The 17,131-nt window shown below is 52.5% G+C and overlaps 2 protein-coding genes and 1 long non-coding RNA gene across 10 annotated transcripts; 1 reads left to right on the plus strand and 2 right to left on the minus strand.

Annotated features, from left to right (window-relative positions):
* Window positions 1–15: 15 nt before the first annotated feature.
* Ache (acetylcholinesterase) lies at window positions 16–7,513 on the minus strand. Of its 8 annotated transcripts, none has more exons than NM_172009.3 (5): window positions 7,427–7,510; window positions 4,792–5,884; window positions 3,944–4,428; window positions 2,377–2,546; window positions 16–1,584 (listed from the first exon to the last, which is right to left on the minus strand). In NM_172009.3, exons 2-5 carry the CDS (start codon window positions 5,857–5,859, stop codon window positions 1,463–1,465), a joined length of 1,845 nt encoding a protein of 614 aa, NP_742006.2. In that variant the 5' UTR covers window positions 5,860–5,884; window positions 7,427–7,510; the 3' UTR covers window positions 16–1,462. The 8 variants fall into 8 exon arrangements, with proteins under 8 accessions (NP_742006.2, XP_087435591.1, XP_087435589.1 ...); XM_087579465.1 differs by having other exon boundaries at window positions 25–1,584; window positions 4,792–5,881; window positions 7,427–7,513; XM_087579463.1 differs by having other exon boundaries at window positions 25–2,262; window positions 4,792–5,881; window positions 7,427–7,513.
* On the minus strand, window positions 27–1,054 carry Ufsp1 (UFM1-specific peptidase 1). Its single transcript, NM_001419535.2, has one exon. It carries the CDS (start codon window positions 903–905, stop codon window positions 276–278), a length of 630 nt encoding a protein of 209 aa, NP_001406464.2. The 5' UTR covers window positions 906–1,054; the 3' UTR covers window positions 27–275.
* On the plus strand, window positions 6,960–12,531 carry LOC148002279 (uncharacterized). The gene is made up of 3 exons (XR_015634736.1): window positions 6,960–7,229; window positions 10,329–11,498; window positions 11,987–12,531. It is a non-coding gene; the product is annotated as an uncharacterized LOC148002279 (long non-coding RNA).
* Window positions 12,532–17,131: the final 4,600 nt, after the last annotated feature.

The following is a 17,131-nucleotide window of genomic DNA, read 5'->3' on the forward strand; positions in this document are numbered from 1 at the left end:
TCCACAAACACGGGCTGCGCCATAGGAAGCTGAATTATGCCAATTTATTACCATTTTCAGAACAGTGTCTTCACCCCGGCTGACCTAGAACTTGTGGGGTATACCAGGTTGACTCTGAACTCAGATTCACCTGCCCGGCCATCGTGCCTGACCCAAACTTTTGATGCTGAAAGAGACTTGTCTGCTGTTGGGGGGAGGGCCTGTGAGAAGTAAATAGATGTCTGATCAGTCTCAGTTCTGGGCTCTATCCGACAGTGCAGACAGGGCGTGTTGGTTCAGATAGGTCTGGTCAAGCACAGGTTGTAGAACGAATTGGAATCAAAGACATGGTTTACCTTTTGCCAGCCCACCCATCCAGCAGCTTGCAATTCACAACGGTTTTTTGGAGTGCCCCAGTAGTGTGGGTCCAGTATCAAGACATAGACTTCCATATCTGGCCCCTCACAGATTCCCAGCAGGGCCTTGGACTGAGCATCTGCATCTCCTCCCACCATTACTGGGCCCCCACCCGCTGTGAAGTGTGAATAAAGCCGCTCCAGTTCTCCCCTAAGCTCTGCTCCGCGGGGCAAGTGGTACAGGCGTCCCTGAGGTCCTCCAAAGTGCTCTAGACAGAGACTGGCCTCTACACAGCCGATCCAGTTCCGGGAGCCCCGGAAACCGGGGGGCTTGTCGCCCATGTCCTCTAGGGCTCCCTGCAAGGCTGCCAGTCCAGGCACGCCGGAGGACTGGCCCTCTGGCCAGGAGCACAGAGTCTGCAGGGTGCGGTAGCCGCATCCCCAGCCGCGGTCATCCAGTCCATCGCAACCGTAGTGATAGTAAAGGTAGTGGCCTGAGAGGAGAGCCAGTCGGGCGGGATCCTGGCAGGGTACAGCCAGGCCCAGGTGCACGTCCTTTAGCAGCTCCAGGGTGCTCGGTAGAGCAGCTGTCACCGAGGCAGGGCGGACTCCGGGTTCTTGGTGTTTTCTGGGATTAGCTAGGGCAGGGGAACTCATACCAAACAGCGTAGTAGCAGGAGAGGTCATTCCACAAGTTGACACCGACTTCCGAGCTCTCTAAAAGGCGCCGGCAAACCAGCCTTGCAGCGCAGTCGCAAGCTCCGCCCCTAGGGCGGACCTAGTGCTTACTTCCGCCGGATGCTGCGGGCAGGGTACATCAGTGCTCACCAATCCGGAGGCTTCTGTTCCTAGCGTCTCCGTGACCTGGTCCCCGCCCCAAGTTCCCGCCGGTAGCACAGACTCTAGTAGCTGTAACAGTTTATTGGCGGCCCAGAGGGGCGAAGGCACCGCGGGGAGGGGAGCTCAGCCCAAAACATGCAGAAGATGAGGATCCCCTAGTGGGAGGAAGTCGGGGCGGGGTGGACAGGGCCTGGGGGCTCGGTTGTATTATATCCCAGCCCTTAAATAAATAGTATATACAATCAGGGGCTCGGGCAGGACGGCAGGACCTGGGGTCCCCCAAGGGGTCACAGGTCTGAGCAGCGTTCCTGCTTGCTATAGTGGTCGAACTGGTTCTTCCAGTGCACCATGTAGGAGCTCCAGCGGTGGAACTCGGCCTTCCACTGGCGCTCCGCCTCGTCCAGCGTGTCTACGGCCAGGGCACCCCGCAAGAGTAGGAGGAAGAAACGGAACAGGTCGGGTAGTGGAGATCGATCGTGAGTGCGCCGGCGTACACGCATTGTCGGAGGCCGAGTGGGGCGGTGGGAAGAGAACAGTGGATGATCCGGAGAATGAAGGTAGAGGTGAAGTGTAGCAGGAAGGAGAGAGGAGGAGAAAAATCACCGGAAGACCGAGGGGAGGGACAGGATCAGAGTGGGAGGAGGGTCCATGGGTTGGTAGGGAAAAGAAAGAAGAAACAGAAATGGTTGGCGATTATAAGGCCCATTGGCTACGCCGACTAGCCCCAGATCCTTCTCCCCTCAACATCAGGCTCAAGCTCCAAAGGGTAATTTTACATTAAAAAAAAAAAAACCCTGTGTTTTTGAATTTTTGTTTAAACAAAGATCCCTGAGTCTGTTCATTTTGTCTCGGCTTGAGAATGGAGTGGGGTGCTATATCCCTGAGAGGGGGCCCTTCTCCTCAGTCACACTCTAGAGTAAGTATGCTCTGAAGCCAGAAGGGGCAAGGGTTATATGTAGTTAGAGCCGCCGAAGCCCGGAGTGGAGGAGGAAAAGGAAGAAGAGAAGTGACAGGGATAAGGCGGGCCCTGGCCTCGGGGCAGCCTCCCCATGGGCGGGGCTTGGGCAGGTGCAGGGAACCTCTGTGGCTGGGGGAGGTGGAGAAGAGAGGGATTACATCCTGTGTTTTCCACCTTTTCTCTCTCCCGTCCTTCCAACCCTTGCCGCCTGGTGCATTCCCTGCTTCCCCACCCCGCGCCTACCTGTGGCGCTGAGCAATTTGGGGAGAAAACGATTCCAGAAGGCGCAGGTCTGGGCGCGCAGTCCCCGCCGCACCTCCAAAGGCTTCAGGTTCAGGCTCACGTATTGCTGCGCGGCAGTGGTGTACGGTGGCCACCGTGGAGACTTAGAGTCTCGAGGGTCATTGGGGTCTCTGAGGAAGGAAAGGGAAATCTCAGCCTGCCCAGAGGAATAAGGAATGAAGACGTGAATCCTCTTCCTGACTCTGGCCCCTCTTCACTTCAGCTCTTCCTCTGCCACCTTTCTTCTCCCTACCGCCTCCAGCCAGCCCCGCTCCTTGTGTGTGTGTGTGTGTGTGTGTGTGTGTGTGTGTGTGTGTGTGTGTGTGTGAGAGAGAGAGAGAGAGAGAGAGAGAGAGAGAGAGAGTTAATTTGGCAATGCTTCTTTCTGCCTCAGTTTCCCAGAGTGCGGGGACACCAGGTTGCCTTCTCATTTTAAGTACCTTCCACCTCCTAGAGAAGTTTTCTTTCCACTGGACATCACTATCTCTTTCTCCACTTCCCTTTGTTTCCTTATTCCATTTTTTTTTTTTATTTTCCCCTTCCATTAAAAAAAAGCAATTTCTAGCTTTGTGTCGTACTACAGGCTTTAAACCCAGCACCCGGGAGGCAGAGGCAGGTTAATTTTTCTGAGTTGAGGCTAGCCTGATCTACATGAAGAATTCCAGGGTAGCCAGTGCTACATAGTGAGATCCTATTTTAAAATAAAAATTCTAGGGTTGGGCATTTAGCTGTGTAGGTTTAAGTACAGTCCTGTATCTACAAATATTACTTTTATTTTGGGTAACACAAAAACTGATGCACCTAAGGATATGTGCTGGACAAGTAAATACTTTACTGGGCTACGTGCCCCCAAAGCTCTGTCTTCTTTCTCTATCTTATCTTTAAGATAATATTAATTATCATTATTCCCCCAGCTCTGTGTGTGTGTGTGAGAGAGAGAGAGAGACAGAGAGAGACAGAGAGAGACAGAGAGAGACAGAGATAGAGACAGAGAGAGGCAGAGAGAGACAGAGACAGAAACAGAAACAGACGGAGGAGGGAGAGGGACAGAAAGACGGAGGGAGGGAGAGATTTGGAGGTCAGAGGGTAGTTGGTTCTCTCTACCTTTCTGTGGATTTTAAGGATCCAACTGAGATAGTCAGGCTTGCACAGCAATCCCTTTCACCCGTTGACTACCAGTTGTCTTGCTGTCTTTTAGAGCGCTGGGGTGGCCTCACATCCGTGTGCTTTTCAGCCTTCTACCACTGAGCCATACTTCCAGCACTCGCCCCATTCCCAGCCCTTACAGGGGCCCTCGCCTTGTAGTCCCTGCTAGTCTGGAACTATATAGATCAGAATGTCCTCTGTCTCTGGTGTACTGGGATTAAAGGTCTCTAGCAGTTTTTGTCTCTTGTTCTGCCCACATCACCTGTGGCTTTCTCTCCATCCCCTTTCCTTTGTGGGTATTTCTTCCTTTTTTCACAACCATCCATGGGCACCCCCTCTCCCCTGGGCCCCCAGAGACCATCCCCACTCCAATACCACTGACCCTGTGCGGGCAAAATTGGTCCAGTATTTCATAAGTCGCTGAGCAAAGATTCTCTCCTCCACGGTGTAGTTCAGTGAGGGATCCAGGGGGAGCCCAAAGATGAACTCGATTTCATAGCCATGGGGCACCCCCATCCAGAGGGGCCAAGTCAATGTGGAGGCACGGTGTTCAAAGATGTAGGCATAGACCCGAGCCCCTTGGGCAGCCAGTCGCCCAGCCAGCTGGGCCACAGGGCACACAACGTTGTGGTCGCCTACCACCGCACTCATGGCATCTCTCAGGTGGGCAGGGTCCTCAGGGTGCAGCCAGTCTGTATAATGCAGGACCACAGCCTCGGCCGCCAGGTCACTCGCTTGGGGTACACCGATCCGCACCCCAGCCAGGAACTGGGCCCGGCTGATGAGAGATTCATTGTCTTTGCTGAAGCCTGGGACCCCGTAAACCAGAAAGTAGGAGCCCTCGTCCTTCACCACACCCACCAGCACCTGAGGATAGTTGGAGATGGGGGGAAAAGGATGGAGAGATGATAGACAGGCAGACAGACCAATGAGCAAACTAATAGCCAGAGAGACGGACCAATACAAAGCCAGAATTGCGTAGAACGGAGAGCTGGGGAGGGAGGGACAAAGCATGGAGGAAGAAAAAAAAATTATACCCATAGTTTCTTTTTCGCCTGGCAACCACTTTGGGATCTGAACACTCGGCAGGGAAGAACTGACTTTGGGACCCACAAACTTGGACCTCTAACAGTGGATCTGCGGTAAGCCCTCATGCCTGGGTCCCTGGGAAAGGGGAAGGATGGATGAAACCCAGAAGAATCTGGTCTGCCCCTGTCAGCCATTAGTCACCTGCAGGTCTTGAAAATCTCCAGTATTGATGAGGGCCTCCGGCGTGTCACTGAGGAAATCCCCGTCCACCACAGGCACGAAGGAAAACCGGAAGATACTTTCTTGAGGCAGCACATGCCACTCGTGGTCCACCAGGTCCTGAGCGGGCCTTGTCCTCAAGCAGGATATCAGCTCGGTGTCATTGCCACCAGCGCCACCTGGGGGACAGCCCACAAGGCGGGCCAGCAGTGTGGCCCTGCGCCTGGCCTCTCCCGCACTCACAGTGGCCCAGGGCCCGTTGGGTGTGCCACTCTGCAGGACAGCCCTGTGGAAGAGGCTCCTGCTGGGCAGGGACAGAATGTGCATGCCCACTGAGGCTGCACCTGCACTCTCCCCAAACAGAGTCACTGACATTGGGTCTCCCCCAAAGGCTGCGATATTTTCTTGTACCCATTGCAAGGCAAGCCGTTGATCCAGCAGGCCTACATTGCCAGGGGCGTCTCTGCTTCCTGGTAGAGCCAAGAAGCCAAAGGTTCCCACTCGGTAGTTCATAGATACCAACACGGTTCCCTCAACCTGGGCCAGGAAACGGCCGTCATACACGTCCAAGGAGGATGCTCCACTGTAGAAACCACCCCCATAGATCCAGATGAGGACAGGTGTGGGAGAAGTAGGCCTGGGGTATGGTGTCCACACATTAAGATAAAGGCAGTCTTCACTCAGCTCTCGATTGGGGTTCCACATCTCGGTACCCTCAAACCCAGGGTACAGGGTGTCCACGTATTGGTAGCAGACATTTTGGAAGGTGGTAGCATCCAATATTCCTGACCAGGGCCGCTTGGGCTCTGGTGGCATAAATCTACGTGAGCCCACAGGTGGCTCTGCAAAGGGGATGCCCAGAAAAGCTGAGACTGGGCCTCCAGGGGCCTTCAGGCGGATGCCCCTCAGCTGGCCCCCTCGAACCCTCACCAGCAGCTGAGGGTCTTCCCGGCCCTCAGCCCTTGCCCCTCCTCCCAGGAGGGAGAGGAGGAGGAAGAGGAGTGGAGAAGCCAGGGAGGGTGTATGCAGGGGGTACCAGGGAGGCCTCATGACTGCCAGGACTGGCTGGTGTCTGCTGGGAAAAAGAAAGGCAAAAGCAGCTCAGCGGGAGATTAAGAAACAGTCTTGTCCGAGGGTTATCAAGGAGTTGCAGAGGGGTGGGGCAGATTGGTAAGGGGAGGGGAGAAACGGAGTCAAGCTAGGAGACGAGACACAGGCAGACAAACACAAGATCAGACAGACACACACACACACCCATACCATGACAAATGCAGCCAACTGAGATAAGACTGACTAAATACATAGTCTCCCTGACCCAGCAAGTTTTAAGGCCTCCCATACCTCTCCCCGGCGGCTTGGGCTAAGACCCCTAGTGTACAGCACAGGGTTGGAAAGGCCCCAGGACAGGTACGGGGCTCTCAGAGATGGGTGGGGCCCTTCAGGAGCTTGCAAGTTATAAGAAAGCACAGCCCAAGCCTCTCCTGCGTTGGCCAAAGCCTTCTGGGGAGTGGGTTGGGCATTCAAGGTATCAGGAGTCTCAGGTTCTGAAGGCATCTTGGAATCTTGTCCAGTCCACACCTTGCCCCACCCTGCTCCGCCTCGTCTTCTTTCTGGTACGGCCGGTTGGTACCCGTTTGTTTTACACCAGCCGCACCCCTCTCGCCTGACTCCAGCCAACTGGCTCACTAGCCCTTTGAGGGGCTCACCAGAACTCAAACCCCAATTGCATCCCCATATTGCAATGCCCTCCGCTGCCAACCGGGAGCAGTAGAGACCAAGAAGAGGCCAGAGCTCCCCGCCCGAGCCTTGGTGTGGGGGTATCTGGAGGATCAGGAGCATCGCAGAGGGGATTGAAGGGCGAGCCAGGACGTCTGTGTTCCGGGAGCTCCGGAGATCCCCGCAGCAAAGGCAGGGGCGCTATTTTGGGGGCAACAGCTGCTGTAGTTCCGGCTTCTCCAGCCAAGAGATCAAAATTCCCCGGGTCGGAACTACCCCCTCCGGGCGTTCACCCATCACCCAGCCAGTCCTGGTCGCCTGGATCTGGGGATAGTGGCCTTGTTGGAGATTAACCAGGAAACCCGAGTGGGGCTAATTATAACTCGGGGCTTCCGCTGCGCCTCCAGAGAGAGAGAGAGAGAGAGAGAGAGAGAGAGAGAGAGAGAGAGAGACTCTGCAGGAGGGGAGCTGGCAAGGGGCTGGCAAGGGGCTCAGTTGGGTAGGGACCCTAATTAGGGTCGCAGCCCTCAGGATGGGGTGGTGCATTCGGGATGTCAGTAACCTGCGCAGTTTGGGCTCCGCCCCAAACAGGGGGCGTCTTCCAATGTCCCCAGACTTTGAAAAGAGTGGGGAAGGGGCCTTCAGGGGGGGGTCCCTGCAGGAAGGGAGCGCAGAGGCAGCGGCCGGCCCAGCGAGCATCATCAGTAAGTATGCAGCGGCTAGCGGGAGTTTCAGAGGAGTGCGAGGCAGAGGAGGGGCCCCTCTGGGCAGGCCCCGCGGGGCAGGAGGTGCAGTACGAGCTCTGTTGGGGGGCTTCGATCGTTCCAGGATCGCACGGTTCCCCCAGAAAGCGGATTGGTCTCGAACCGGTGGAGGGTCCCGGGTGGGTTGGGAGACTCACCTGAGGCGGCCAAGCCGGGCCGGGTCGGGCCGCGCCGGGAGCTGGAGGCGGCCAATGTTCCCCGGCGCAGGCTGAGCCGACAGTGACAGCCGCCTCCGGCCCCCCGCACACACCCCTCCGGGCCGCACGGCGCCCCCGCCCGCCCACTGTCTCCGCCCCCGCCCCTCCCCGCTCCCCCGGGCTGCCACCTCCCCTTCTCCCTCCCGTCAAGTCCCGAGACCCCGGGGAGCGGGGGCCCAGACACACTCCAGTGGTGGATTCAGACAGACCCACAGACCCGCAGACCCGCAGCGGTGGGGCAGACACCCACGTGACAGACGGACCGCAGCCTGCGGAGACACCAGACACCGCTCACGCAGGCGACAGTCTCCTGCGGTGACAAGTCACAGACAGACCGACTTTCACGGACGGAAGGACACACTGACAGCTCTAATCCAGAAAGATCAGAGGCCTAATACTTGAGCATCTGTAACCACGACAAAGCACGGGGCGGGGGGTGGGGGCGGTAATAAGAGAAGAGACACGAGAAAGCCTGGCTGAGGACCCCCTCAGCTGACACTGGTAGAAAAGATGATGTGGTGGGCCATCTCTGTGGAGACGAAATGACACCTGTGGGAACAGATACAGAAACATAGGCTCTTCCTTATAGGAAGAGACCCCTGAGGGCAAGAAGAGGTGACACGGGGACAGCTGAGAAGCCAGGCCACATAGTGGAACGCAGAAGGCTGTGGGGGAGAGGCTGCACTCTGCAGTAGCAGTGGAAACTTCCGGAACCCCCGAGGGTGGGCTTGAGCTAATTCCCCTGACCGGTGACCTCCGGCTGTCATCACAAGGGTCCGGCCAGGCTATGACATCACCGGGCCAAGCTTTCATTGGTCGTTGTGGCTAGCAGGTGGGAGCGGCCTGCCCTTGGAGCCCCCAGCCTATTCGAGAGTCCCTTAGACCACACGCCCAGCCTTCTAGCGAGTCTCCCACCTAACTGCACACGAGTGACGGTGGGAAGTATGCAGTTTTGTGCCCACGCGGGATCACTACGTGAAAGGGACAACCGGCTCACGGGGTGGGTGGGGGCATCTGGAGCCTGCGGACCGCTGCTGCGTGGGTGACTGGCCTGCACGCGCGAGCGTGGGGACGTGCGTGCGCGCACGCGATGTGGGGCGCTGCGTGGATCGATGGGGGTAGGGGGGACACGTGCACGCATGCTCGCTGTGGACGCCGGGATCTTTCCTTCGAGCCCCAGACACTCATGGTCACTTCCTCCGAGCAAGGGGCAAGGGCGCGCTGTCTTGCAGAAGGCTGGCCCAAGAGACACCAGCGCAGAGTCCAACCTCACCCAGATGTGCGATTTTTATTTCTCCAAACTGCGACATCCCCCCTCTCCCCTCCAACCCTTCTGTCCCTGGAGAACCTGGCCACTGCATGCCGGGAAACTCTTCTGCAGTCCAGCTCACCCGCGACGGTCCGCGCTGACTTATAACACTATCGCCAGGTGGCGCCAGAGGCGTCATTCCGGCCTTGAGGCCTGGGGTGGGACCAGCCCTTGATATCTCTTTTCTGGTCTCAGGAAAGAGGGACAGACAAGGGTGTGTTACCGTTGCTGTGGGAGGGAAAGAGTCTGACTCGGCTTCTGAGCGTGGTAATGCTAGATTACTAAAACCATGAAGGGAAATGGAAGACGAAAAAGCCCAGTCCTGTCTAGTCTTGAAGCTCAGAGACTTTTAGCCCATAAACAGCGTCCAGTTAGTGACAGTGTCTTGTTCCTTTGCCCCAATTGTTCCAAAAACAGGTGACGCTGGGCCATTTAATCTCTTGACCTTTGTAATTACGAGTTCGTTGCACCGAAGGAAAGATCCTGGGACAAGAATAAGCTATCTGTGGGCCTCAGGGTTATCATAAACCCATAATAGCTTAGATGACTTAGTAAGCAAAAGGACAGGAAGAGGTGGGTGAGGTGACCCAGTCAGTCAAGGCGTTCATCACCGAACATTATAAATGAAGTTCCAGGGGTTGGGGATTTAGCTCAATGGTAGAGCACTTGCCTAGCAATCGCAAGGCCCTGGGTTCAGTCCCCAGCTCCGGGGGAAAAATAAATAAATAAATAAATAAATGAAGTTCCATACTTAGAACCCACGTGGTGGAAGTAGAGAACCAATTCACTGAAAGGCACCCTACCCCCCGTAAATAAGTGTGAGGAGGAGGGAGAGGGGTAGGGGGAGGCAGAGGGGGAGGGGAGGAGGGAACAGCTCTGTGTCAGGGATCAGTTGCTTTTACAAGGAAACTGGTGTTTCCTTTCCTAGCGTCTTCCTAGGATCTTGTCCATCTTCAGCAAGTGACTTCCAACATACGGTGTAATGAGGATATTGGAGTGTCAGCCATCACACCTGCGCTCCCCCCAAAAACAGAATGAATGACATTGTTGCTCGGTTTAAAGCTGTTTCCTGGAAACTGACACACACTCCTTGACTGGCCATGGCGTAATTCTAAGGCGTTGTTTGCTATGAATGAGGTCCAGTGCCGGTTCTGGTGGCGCAGGCCGGTAGGATTTGCTGAAGGAGGCAGAGGCAGGAGGATCTGGAGTTCGAGGCCAGCCTGGCCTACGAGGTCCAGATATGTTTAGACTCATCTAAAATTGGACTGTATCTGAAACATTGTAGTTACGTCTGACTTCTGTATTCTGTGTATGTGCAGAGGTCAAAAGGTAACCTATGGGGACCAGCTGTCTTCTATCACATGGGTCCTAGGGATGGAACACAGGTCTTGGTAGCCAGTCCCTCTAACCACTAAGCCATCTTGTCAGTCCCTTGGCTGTCTTAATAATAGGAAGAAGGAAGACCACATACTAGGGGACATTATCTATTTGCTAAATTCTAAATGACGCCTTCCTTTGTCTTTGTCATCACAGGCCTGAAACACATCTAAAATCTTCGGATTTGGAAGAAGCCCCATTTCTTTCACAAAATCCGCATTCCAAGTTTGTAACCTGTGCTCCCTTCTGGTTGGCTAGGATTTGAATGGATTCTCATGTCATACCTTGGTTGTCCACTGGAGGGCGCTGTTTGGGTGTTTTTAAGGCTATTAGAGAAGGCACAGAGCGGAGTTGTTTGAGGGCACTGTGGAGTGGGAGAGGTGAAGGACAAGGGGGTCCTAAACAGGGAAGTTCTGTTCTGGGGACACTAGGTCCTGACTTAGGCTCTTCCAGGACAGAAAGAGAGGGATGGGCTCTGACCAACGTCATCTTAGGTTAGTTCGGCCCAAGACTTGGGGGTTGTCTGAAGCAGCCATGAGTGATTCCTATAAATCTAGGTTGCAGCTCTACAAGAGTGGAAATCTGAGGCCAGACAAGGGACATATGTCCCTTACTTAAAGATGTCCTAAAATTCAAGGGTAGGGGTGTGGCTCAGTGGTAGAGCCCCTGCCTAGAATCCCCCAGGGAAGGGCTGGGGCGTGGCTCAGTGGTAGAGCCCCTGCCTAGCATCCCCCAGTGAGGGGCTGGGGGCGTGGCTCAGTGGTAGAGCCCCTGCCTAGCATCCCCCAGTGAGGGGCTGGGGGCGTGGCTCAGTGGTAGAGCCCCTGCCTAGCATCCCCCAGTGAGGGGCTGGGGGCGTGGCTCAGTGGTAGAGCCCTTGCCTAGAATCCCCTAGTGAGAGGCTGGGGGCGTGGCTCAGTGGTAGAGCATCTGCCTAGAATCCCCTAGTGAGAGGCTGGGGGCGTGGCTCAGTGGTAGAGTCACTGCCTAGAATCACCCAGGGCTGTGGGCTCGGCTCAGTGGTAGAGGATGTTGGTTTAGGATGTGGAAAATTCTGGGTTTTTATTATCCCTGCTGAGCACAGGGAAAGTCAAGGAAGACAATGTCCCATTACTTCAGGAGAAGCCTGAACAATGGATTACTCTTTTGAAACCTGGATGACTGAGGGGGGCGGGGGGACTGTCTTTTATATAATGGCAGGAATATCACTTTGGAATATCTTTTATCTTATTTAAAATATTGTATTTTGACATTTATTTACAGTCTCCTCTCTTTCTTTCTCTCTGTGTGCACAAGTGTGCCATGTCGCGTGTGTTGTGGTCCGAGGTAAGTTTTGGGAGTGGGATCTCTCTTTCTATGATGTGTGTTCAGGGGATGGAACTTGGGTCATCAGGCCTGATGCATGCTGGGCAAGTGCTTTAGCTTTGAGCTATGACTTCAGTGACCGCAGGTATTTGGCCATTGTGCCCAGGAGAGGTGAGAGGGCATCATCACGGAGTTAACAGAAGGAGTTTAACTTGGACTCCGACCACCCTGAGCCTCTGAGCACCTTTTCCCCTGCTTAGCTTCCACTTGTCCATGGCCCAGACCTTCTCTGTAGCTTTCCTTTCTCTGGCTCTTGATACGTTTCCTAGTGAGGATGTAGCATAAAATGCTTGCTGCTTAGGATTCCCCACTCATCTTGATGTTGAGCTCTTGGGGTTTCCAAGTGAGTTGGGGAGGAAGGGGAGGGGAGGGGAGGCAAGTTTGGGTGGTGGAGAGTGAGGCTAAGAAGTACTTATCACTCACTTCCTTTTACCTTCCTGTCTTACCAGGATACCTGTGGCTCTCAGGCCCGCCCTTCGGTCCCTGCCCACTCCAGAGAGTGATCTGGGAGGATTCTTTGTTTTGGAATCAATCTTTGAGAGCAGTTCTACTTCCATTTCTGTTGCTATGGTGAAACACACTAAGTAAAAAAAAAACAACAACAACAAAAAAAAAAAAACCAGCTTAACAGAGAAGGGATTATTTTAGCTCTCTCTACCACTTCAGGCTACTATGCACTACTGTGGGATCGTCACAGTAGGAGGGCACAACCAGTCACGTCACATCCATGGTCAAGACTAGAGACGAAGAGATGCATGTGGTTCACTCGCTTGCCCAGCTAGATTTCTCCACTCTTACACAGCTCAGGGGATGGTGCTGCCCACAGTGGGCTCAGTCTTTCCACGTCAGTTACCTTAAGACAATCTCACAGGGATGCTGGCCAACTCAGTGTAAGTAATAGACTCAGTGTAAGTAATCCCACATCGTGACTCTTTTCTCAGGTGACTGTAGGTTGTGTCAAGTTGACCCTTAAAGCTAGCTATCATAAAAGCCACGGGGTCCTAGAAAAATGAGGAAAGGCCCTCGGAAAACACAAAGTTATCTCCAGTTCTCCCTCCAGAGCTGGACATCCTGTATCTGCATCCCTCTCTAAAATGCCGAAGACACAACATCTTTTAATCCCCACCTCCAACCCCCACTGAGGCTCAAGAGAACCAGAGAAGTAGAGAGACATATAGGTAGAGTCAAAATGAGGGAAGAGAGCTGTTGTGGTTTTCACAAACCTAGACATATCTGGGTGGGAAACCCAGTAGAGGAACTGCATCCATTAGATTGACCGGCGGGAATGTCCGCGGGATATTTTCTTAATTGCCAACTGATCTAGGAGGGTTCAGACCACTGTGGGTGCATGGATACGTCTGGACTCTATAAGAAAAGCAGCCTGAGGAAGCTAAGACAGCAAGCCAGAAAGTGGTGTTCTTTCTCGATCCGTGCTTCCATTTCTGCCTCCAGGTTCCTGCCTTGGTCTCCCCTGATGACGGACTGTAACCTCTAAGCCAAGTCAACCCTGTCCTCATCACAGTTGCTTTGGGACAGTGTTTTATCCCATTTTCTGTTGTGGATGGCGGGCATGGGGATGTCAGGGATCATCCTTAATTGGATCTATCTTATTCCTTGAGGCAGGGTCACTCAATCAAACCCAGAGCTCACCGATGTGGCTCCTCTTACTAACCAGGCAGCCTACTACACACACTTAGCATTCACCTGGCACCTGAGGTTACAAACTATGGCTCTCACGCTTCTATGGCCAGCACTTTAATCATGGAGGCATCTTCCCATCTCTGGGAGATACTTTTCTAAAGTCACAGAAGGGGTGGGTAATTCATTACACACCCTGGCTTCAAGGTTACAGTTCTTCTATAAAGTCCGGAGCTTACTACCTGATGACACTTAGGCGGTAAGCAGTCATTATCTGTGGGTGATGTCTTTGCCTGTTTTGGCTTCCTGCCTATTCGATTGCCTTGATAATGAAGGTTGACCTCAGAGATGGTCTGAGTAAGAATAAAATGAGATTGTATTTAGTGACATGTTTGTGGAGGGGTTGGTTAGCAAAGGAGATCCCCACCATGTCCTAATACAGAACCAGCAATGGGTCAGGGCCACTCAACACCCCACCTTGGTATCCCTAACGTCACAGAAATGCTAAGCTAGGAGCTCTCGCTGGCCCAAGGATGCCAGGCCACACACAAGGCCAACTTTGCACACTCCCCCAGTTAGCAAGTGATGTCTAAGATGATTGCCATGCGGGGCTGGGGATTTAGCTCAGTGGTAGAGCGCTTGCCTAGGAAGCGCAAGGCCCTGGGTTCGGTCCCCAGCTCCGAAAAAAAGAACCACAAAAAAAAAAAAAAAAAAAAAGATGATTGCCATGCTCTGCCAGGAACGAATGCTACTCTACCCCTTCTCTAACTTTGATGCAGAGTATGATTTTCATTGGTTGTTTTGCCTTCAAAAACTCTGGATCGCTGAGCTCGGATGTCCTCTGCTTCCCTTCAAAGGAGGAAAAAAAATAAGGCAGGCTCTCAACTTTTAATTGGCTTAATCAGCATGATTGTCAATAATCATCTCTAATGGATAGTTATGCTGCCACACACAATGTATGTGGCAGCCAGCAAGCGCTCTACCCAACGGAGCCACATCCCCAGTCCTCTAGTTTGTGTGTTTATTTATTTATTTAGAGACAGGGTCACCAAGGCTGGCTGGAATTCACAACCCTTCCCCACTCAGCCTCCCACGAGAGGGGATCAAAGGCGTGGCCCCGCACCCAGCATAGTTTCTCACTGCCTAACTTGTTCTTGTCATTCTGCCTAGGGAAACTTGGTTGTCCTGATGGCCCAATGTTCCTTTGGTGTCAAAAATCAGGTTTATTTGGGGACACTTCAAAGGACAGTAGGCTAGGCAGTGACAAGAGTTCTACTTGCAATTATATTGTTTTTGTAAATACATTTATTTATTTATTTATTTATTTATTTATTTATTTATTTAGTGTGTGGTGTGTGTGTGTGTGTGTGTGTGTGTGTGTGTGTGTGTGTGTGTGTGTGTATACACGAGAGAGAGTACCACAGTATATGAGCGTACGATTGGAATTCAGAGGGCAACTTTCAGAAGTCAGCTCTCTTCTCACCACGTCGGTCCCAGGGATCAAACTCCTCATGTCCTTAGATCTGGCAAAACGTGTTTGCACCCACTGAACCGTCTTGGTGGCCCGTTACATAATTCTACATCAGTCACATCTATCGACTTTGATCAAAAGTTGTTCGTGAGCTCCCTGCCCTCCCCTACCCCCCCAGCTTCCTGTCTTATCGTTAGAGTTTTATTGTCTCTCTAAGTATTTACCTTTGTACTGCTAAACCATTTAATCTATTTATTAATCGACTAAATCAGCTGTCATTCAGCCCTGTGCCTCTCCGAGAAAACTCTCCGTGAACATTCCAACCTGCTTAATCACCAGTCTGACTTCTCGAGGTAACCCCAGGGACTATTTTTGTCCTGTCCAGGTTTGATTGCGAAGTTTCACATTTACTTATGTATTTAGCAAGGGGAGTGGCACATGTGTGCTGCAGCCCGCCTGTGTGAGGTCAGAGGACAACTTTTGAGAGTCAGTTCTCTTTTTCCATCATGTGGGTTTTGGGGAGTCTGACCTCAGGTTGCCAGGTTTGGTGGCCAATGCCTTTACCCACCGAGCGAGCCTTCTCCCTGTCTCTGTTGTCAGACTTACTAATGTATACTTTACACACACACACACACACACACACACACACACACACACACACACACATACATGCACACATGTATAGATTACCTCCCCCTGATCCTCCACAAGATCTCTCTGTAGCTTTCGTTGTCCTGGAACTTTCTGTATAGACCAGGCTGGTCTCAAACTCACAGAGCTCCATCCCCCTGCCTCTGCCTCCCAAGTGCTGGGATTAAAGAGGTTTGCCAACACCGCTATATTACCTGCTTCCTGACTTGGTCCTGGGAATGGACTTCAGGGTTTGCAGACACAAGTGCTGTGTCACTAATGTAACCCAGTTAATTATCCTGCTATGTTATTTCTTTTGGATTTTGAGAAAAGTTTTGTAATATAGATCTGGTTGACCTTGCCCACAGTAATCCTCCTGTCTCTGTGCTCTGATTGTTGCAGTGTCACCAACATGCCTTTTTTTTTTTTTTTTTTTGAGAAAGGGTCTCATATATCTCAGGCTGGCCTGGAACTTGCTGTGTAGCCAGGAATGACTTCAAACTGATCCTCCTGCCTTCACCTCCCAAGTTCTGTAATCATAAGAAAACAAGCCTGTCAGACTGTGGTGACACAGGCCTTTAGCCACAGCACTCGGGAGGCAGAGGCAAGGGGATCTCTGTAAGTCTGAGGCTAGCCTGGGCTACAGAGTGAGTTCCAGGAGAACTAAGACTACACAGAGAAACCCTATCTGGGGGTGGGGGGGGGAGAGAGAGAGAGAGAGAGAGAGAGAGGAGTTTGGAATTACCCGTGCCTCACATTCAGCAGCAAAACATGCACATTAGATCCTGTACATGTCTCAGATTTTTTTTCCTCTTAATTTAAAAGCCATGAGCTGGCAAGATGGCAGCACAGGGAGAGGGGCTTGCCCCCAGTCCTGATGACCTGAGTTCAGTCCATGGGATCCACATGATAGAAGGAGAAAACCCCTTTCCCATGAGTTATTTTCTGACTCCCACCCGTGTGCTGTGGCACACACGCACAACATGCTCACCCCAAAATAAATGAAAATGTAAGAATTATAAAAAGAGAGAGACAGTGGCTAGGCCAGGTTTTGCAACACCTCTCTCTAATCAAAGTTCTAGGAGGCAGAGGCAGGTAGATCTCTGAGTGTGAGGCCAGCTTACTCTACACTGTGGATTCAAACCTAGACAGGCTTTGTAGTGAGGCCCTGTCTTGAAAACAAGACAGGGGACTCTTGGACTTCTGTGATTTGAGGATTTTGATAGTTTTATTTAGGTTTTTCAGTGGGTTTGACATGTGGCTTTCCCTATACTCTTACGACCCCTTTTATTTCTTCAGAATTGTTTAGTGATTTGAGTCTTCTCAACTCTTTTATTTCTTAGTCCATCCATCTAAATAATGTTTGGTCAAGTTTGCTGATGTCCCAAAGGACCAAGTTTTGAACTTCATGTGGTAGATTACCAATGCAATTTGCTCTCTGTTGCTGTGGTAAAATACATTGGCTGAAAACAACTTGGGGAGGAAAGGACTTGTACAGCTTACACTTATAAGTCACAGTTCTGTTGACGGAAGTCCAGGGCAGGAAGCCCAGGTAGGGACCTGGAGGCAGGACCCATGGAAGAATGCTCTTTGCTGGCTCCTCTGCCTTGCTTACAGGCTCATGCTCAGGTAGCTATTTACACACCCCAGGACACCTACTTAGGGAATGACGCTGCCCAAGGTGGGCTGTCAATTAACAACCAACACAACCCCCACAGGCATACCCACAGGGCAGTCTGATCTAGGCAACTCCTCAAGTGGGGTTTGCCTCTTCCTGGGTGACTCAAGTTTGAGCATGAAGTTTATATCCATAAAATCACAGCACACGGCGGTAGAGGCAGGAGGATTAGGAGTT

The sequence above is a fragment of the Rattus norvegicus genome, chromosome 12, assembly GCF_021556685.1.
Source record: "Rattus norvegicus strain SHRSP/BbbUtx chromosome 12, alternate assembly SHRSP_T2T, whole genome shotgun sequence".
In the NCBI taxonomy this organism is placed as follows: Eukaryota; Metazoa; Chordata; class Mammalia; order Rodentia; family Muridae; genus Rattus; species Rattus norvegicus.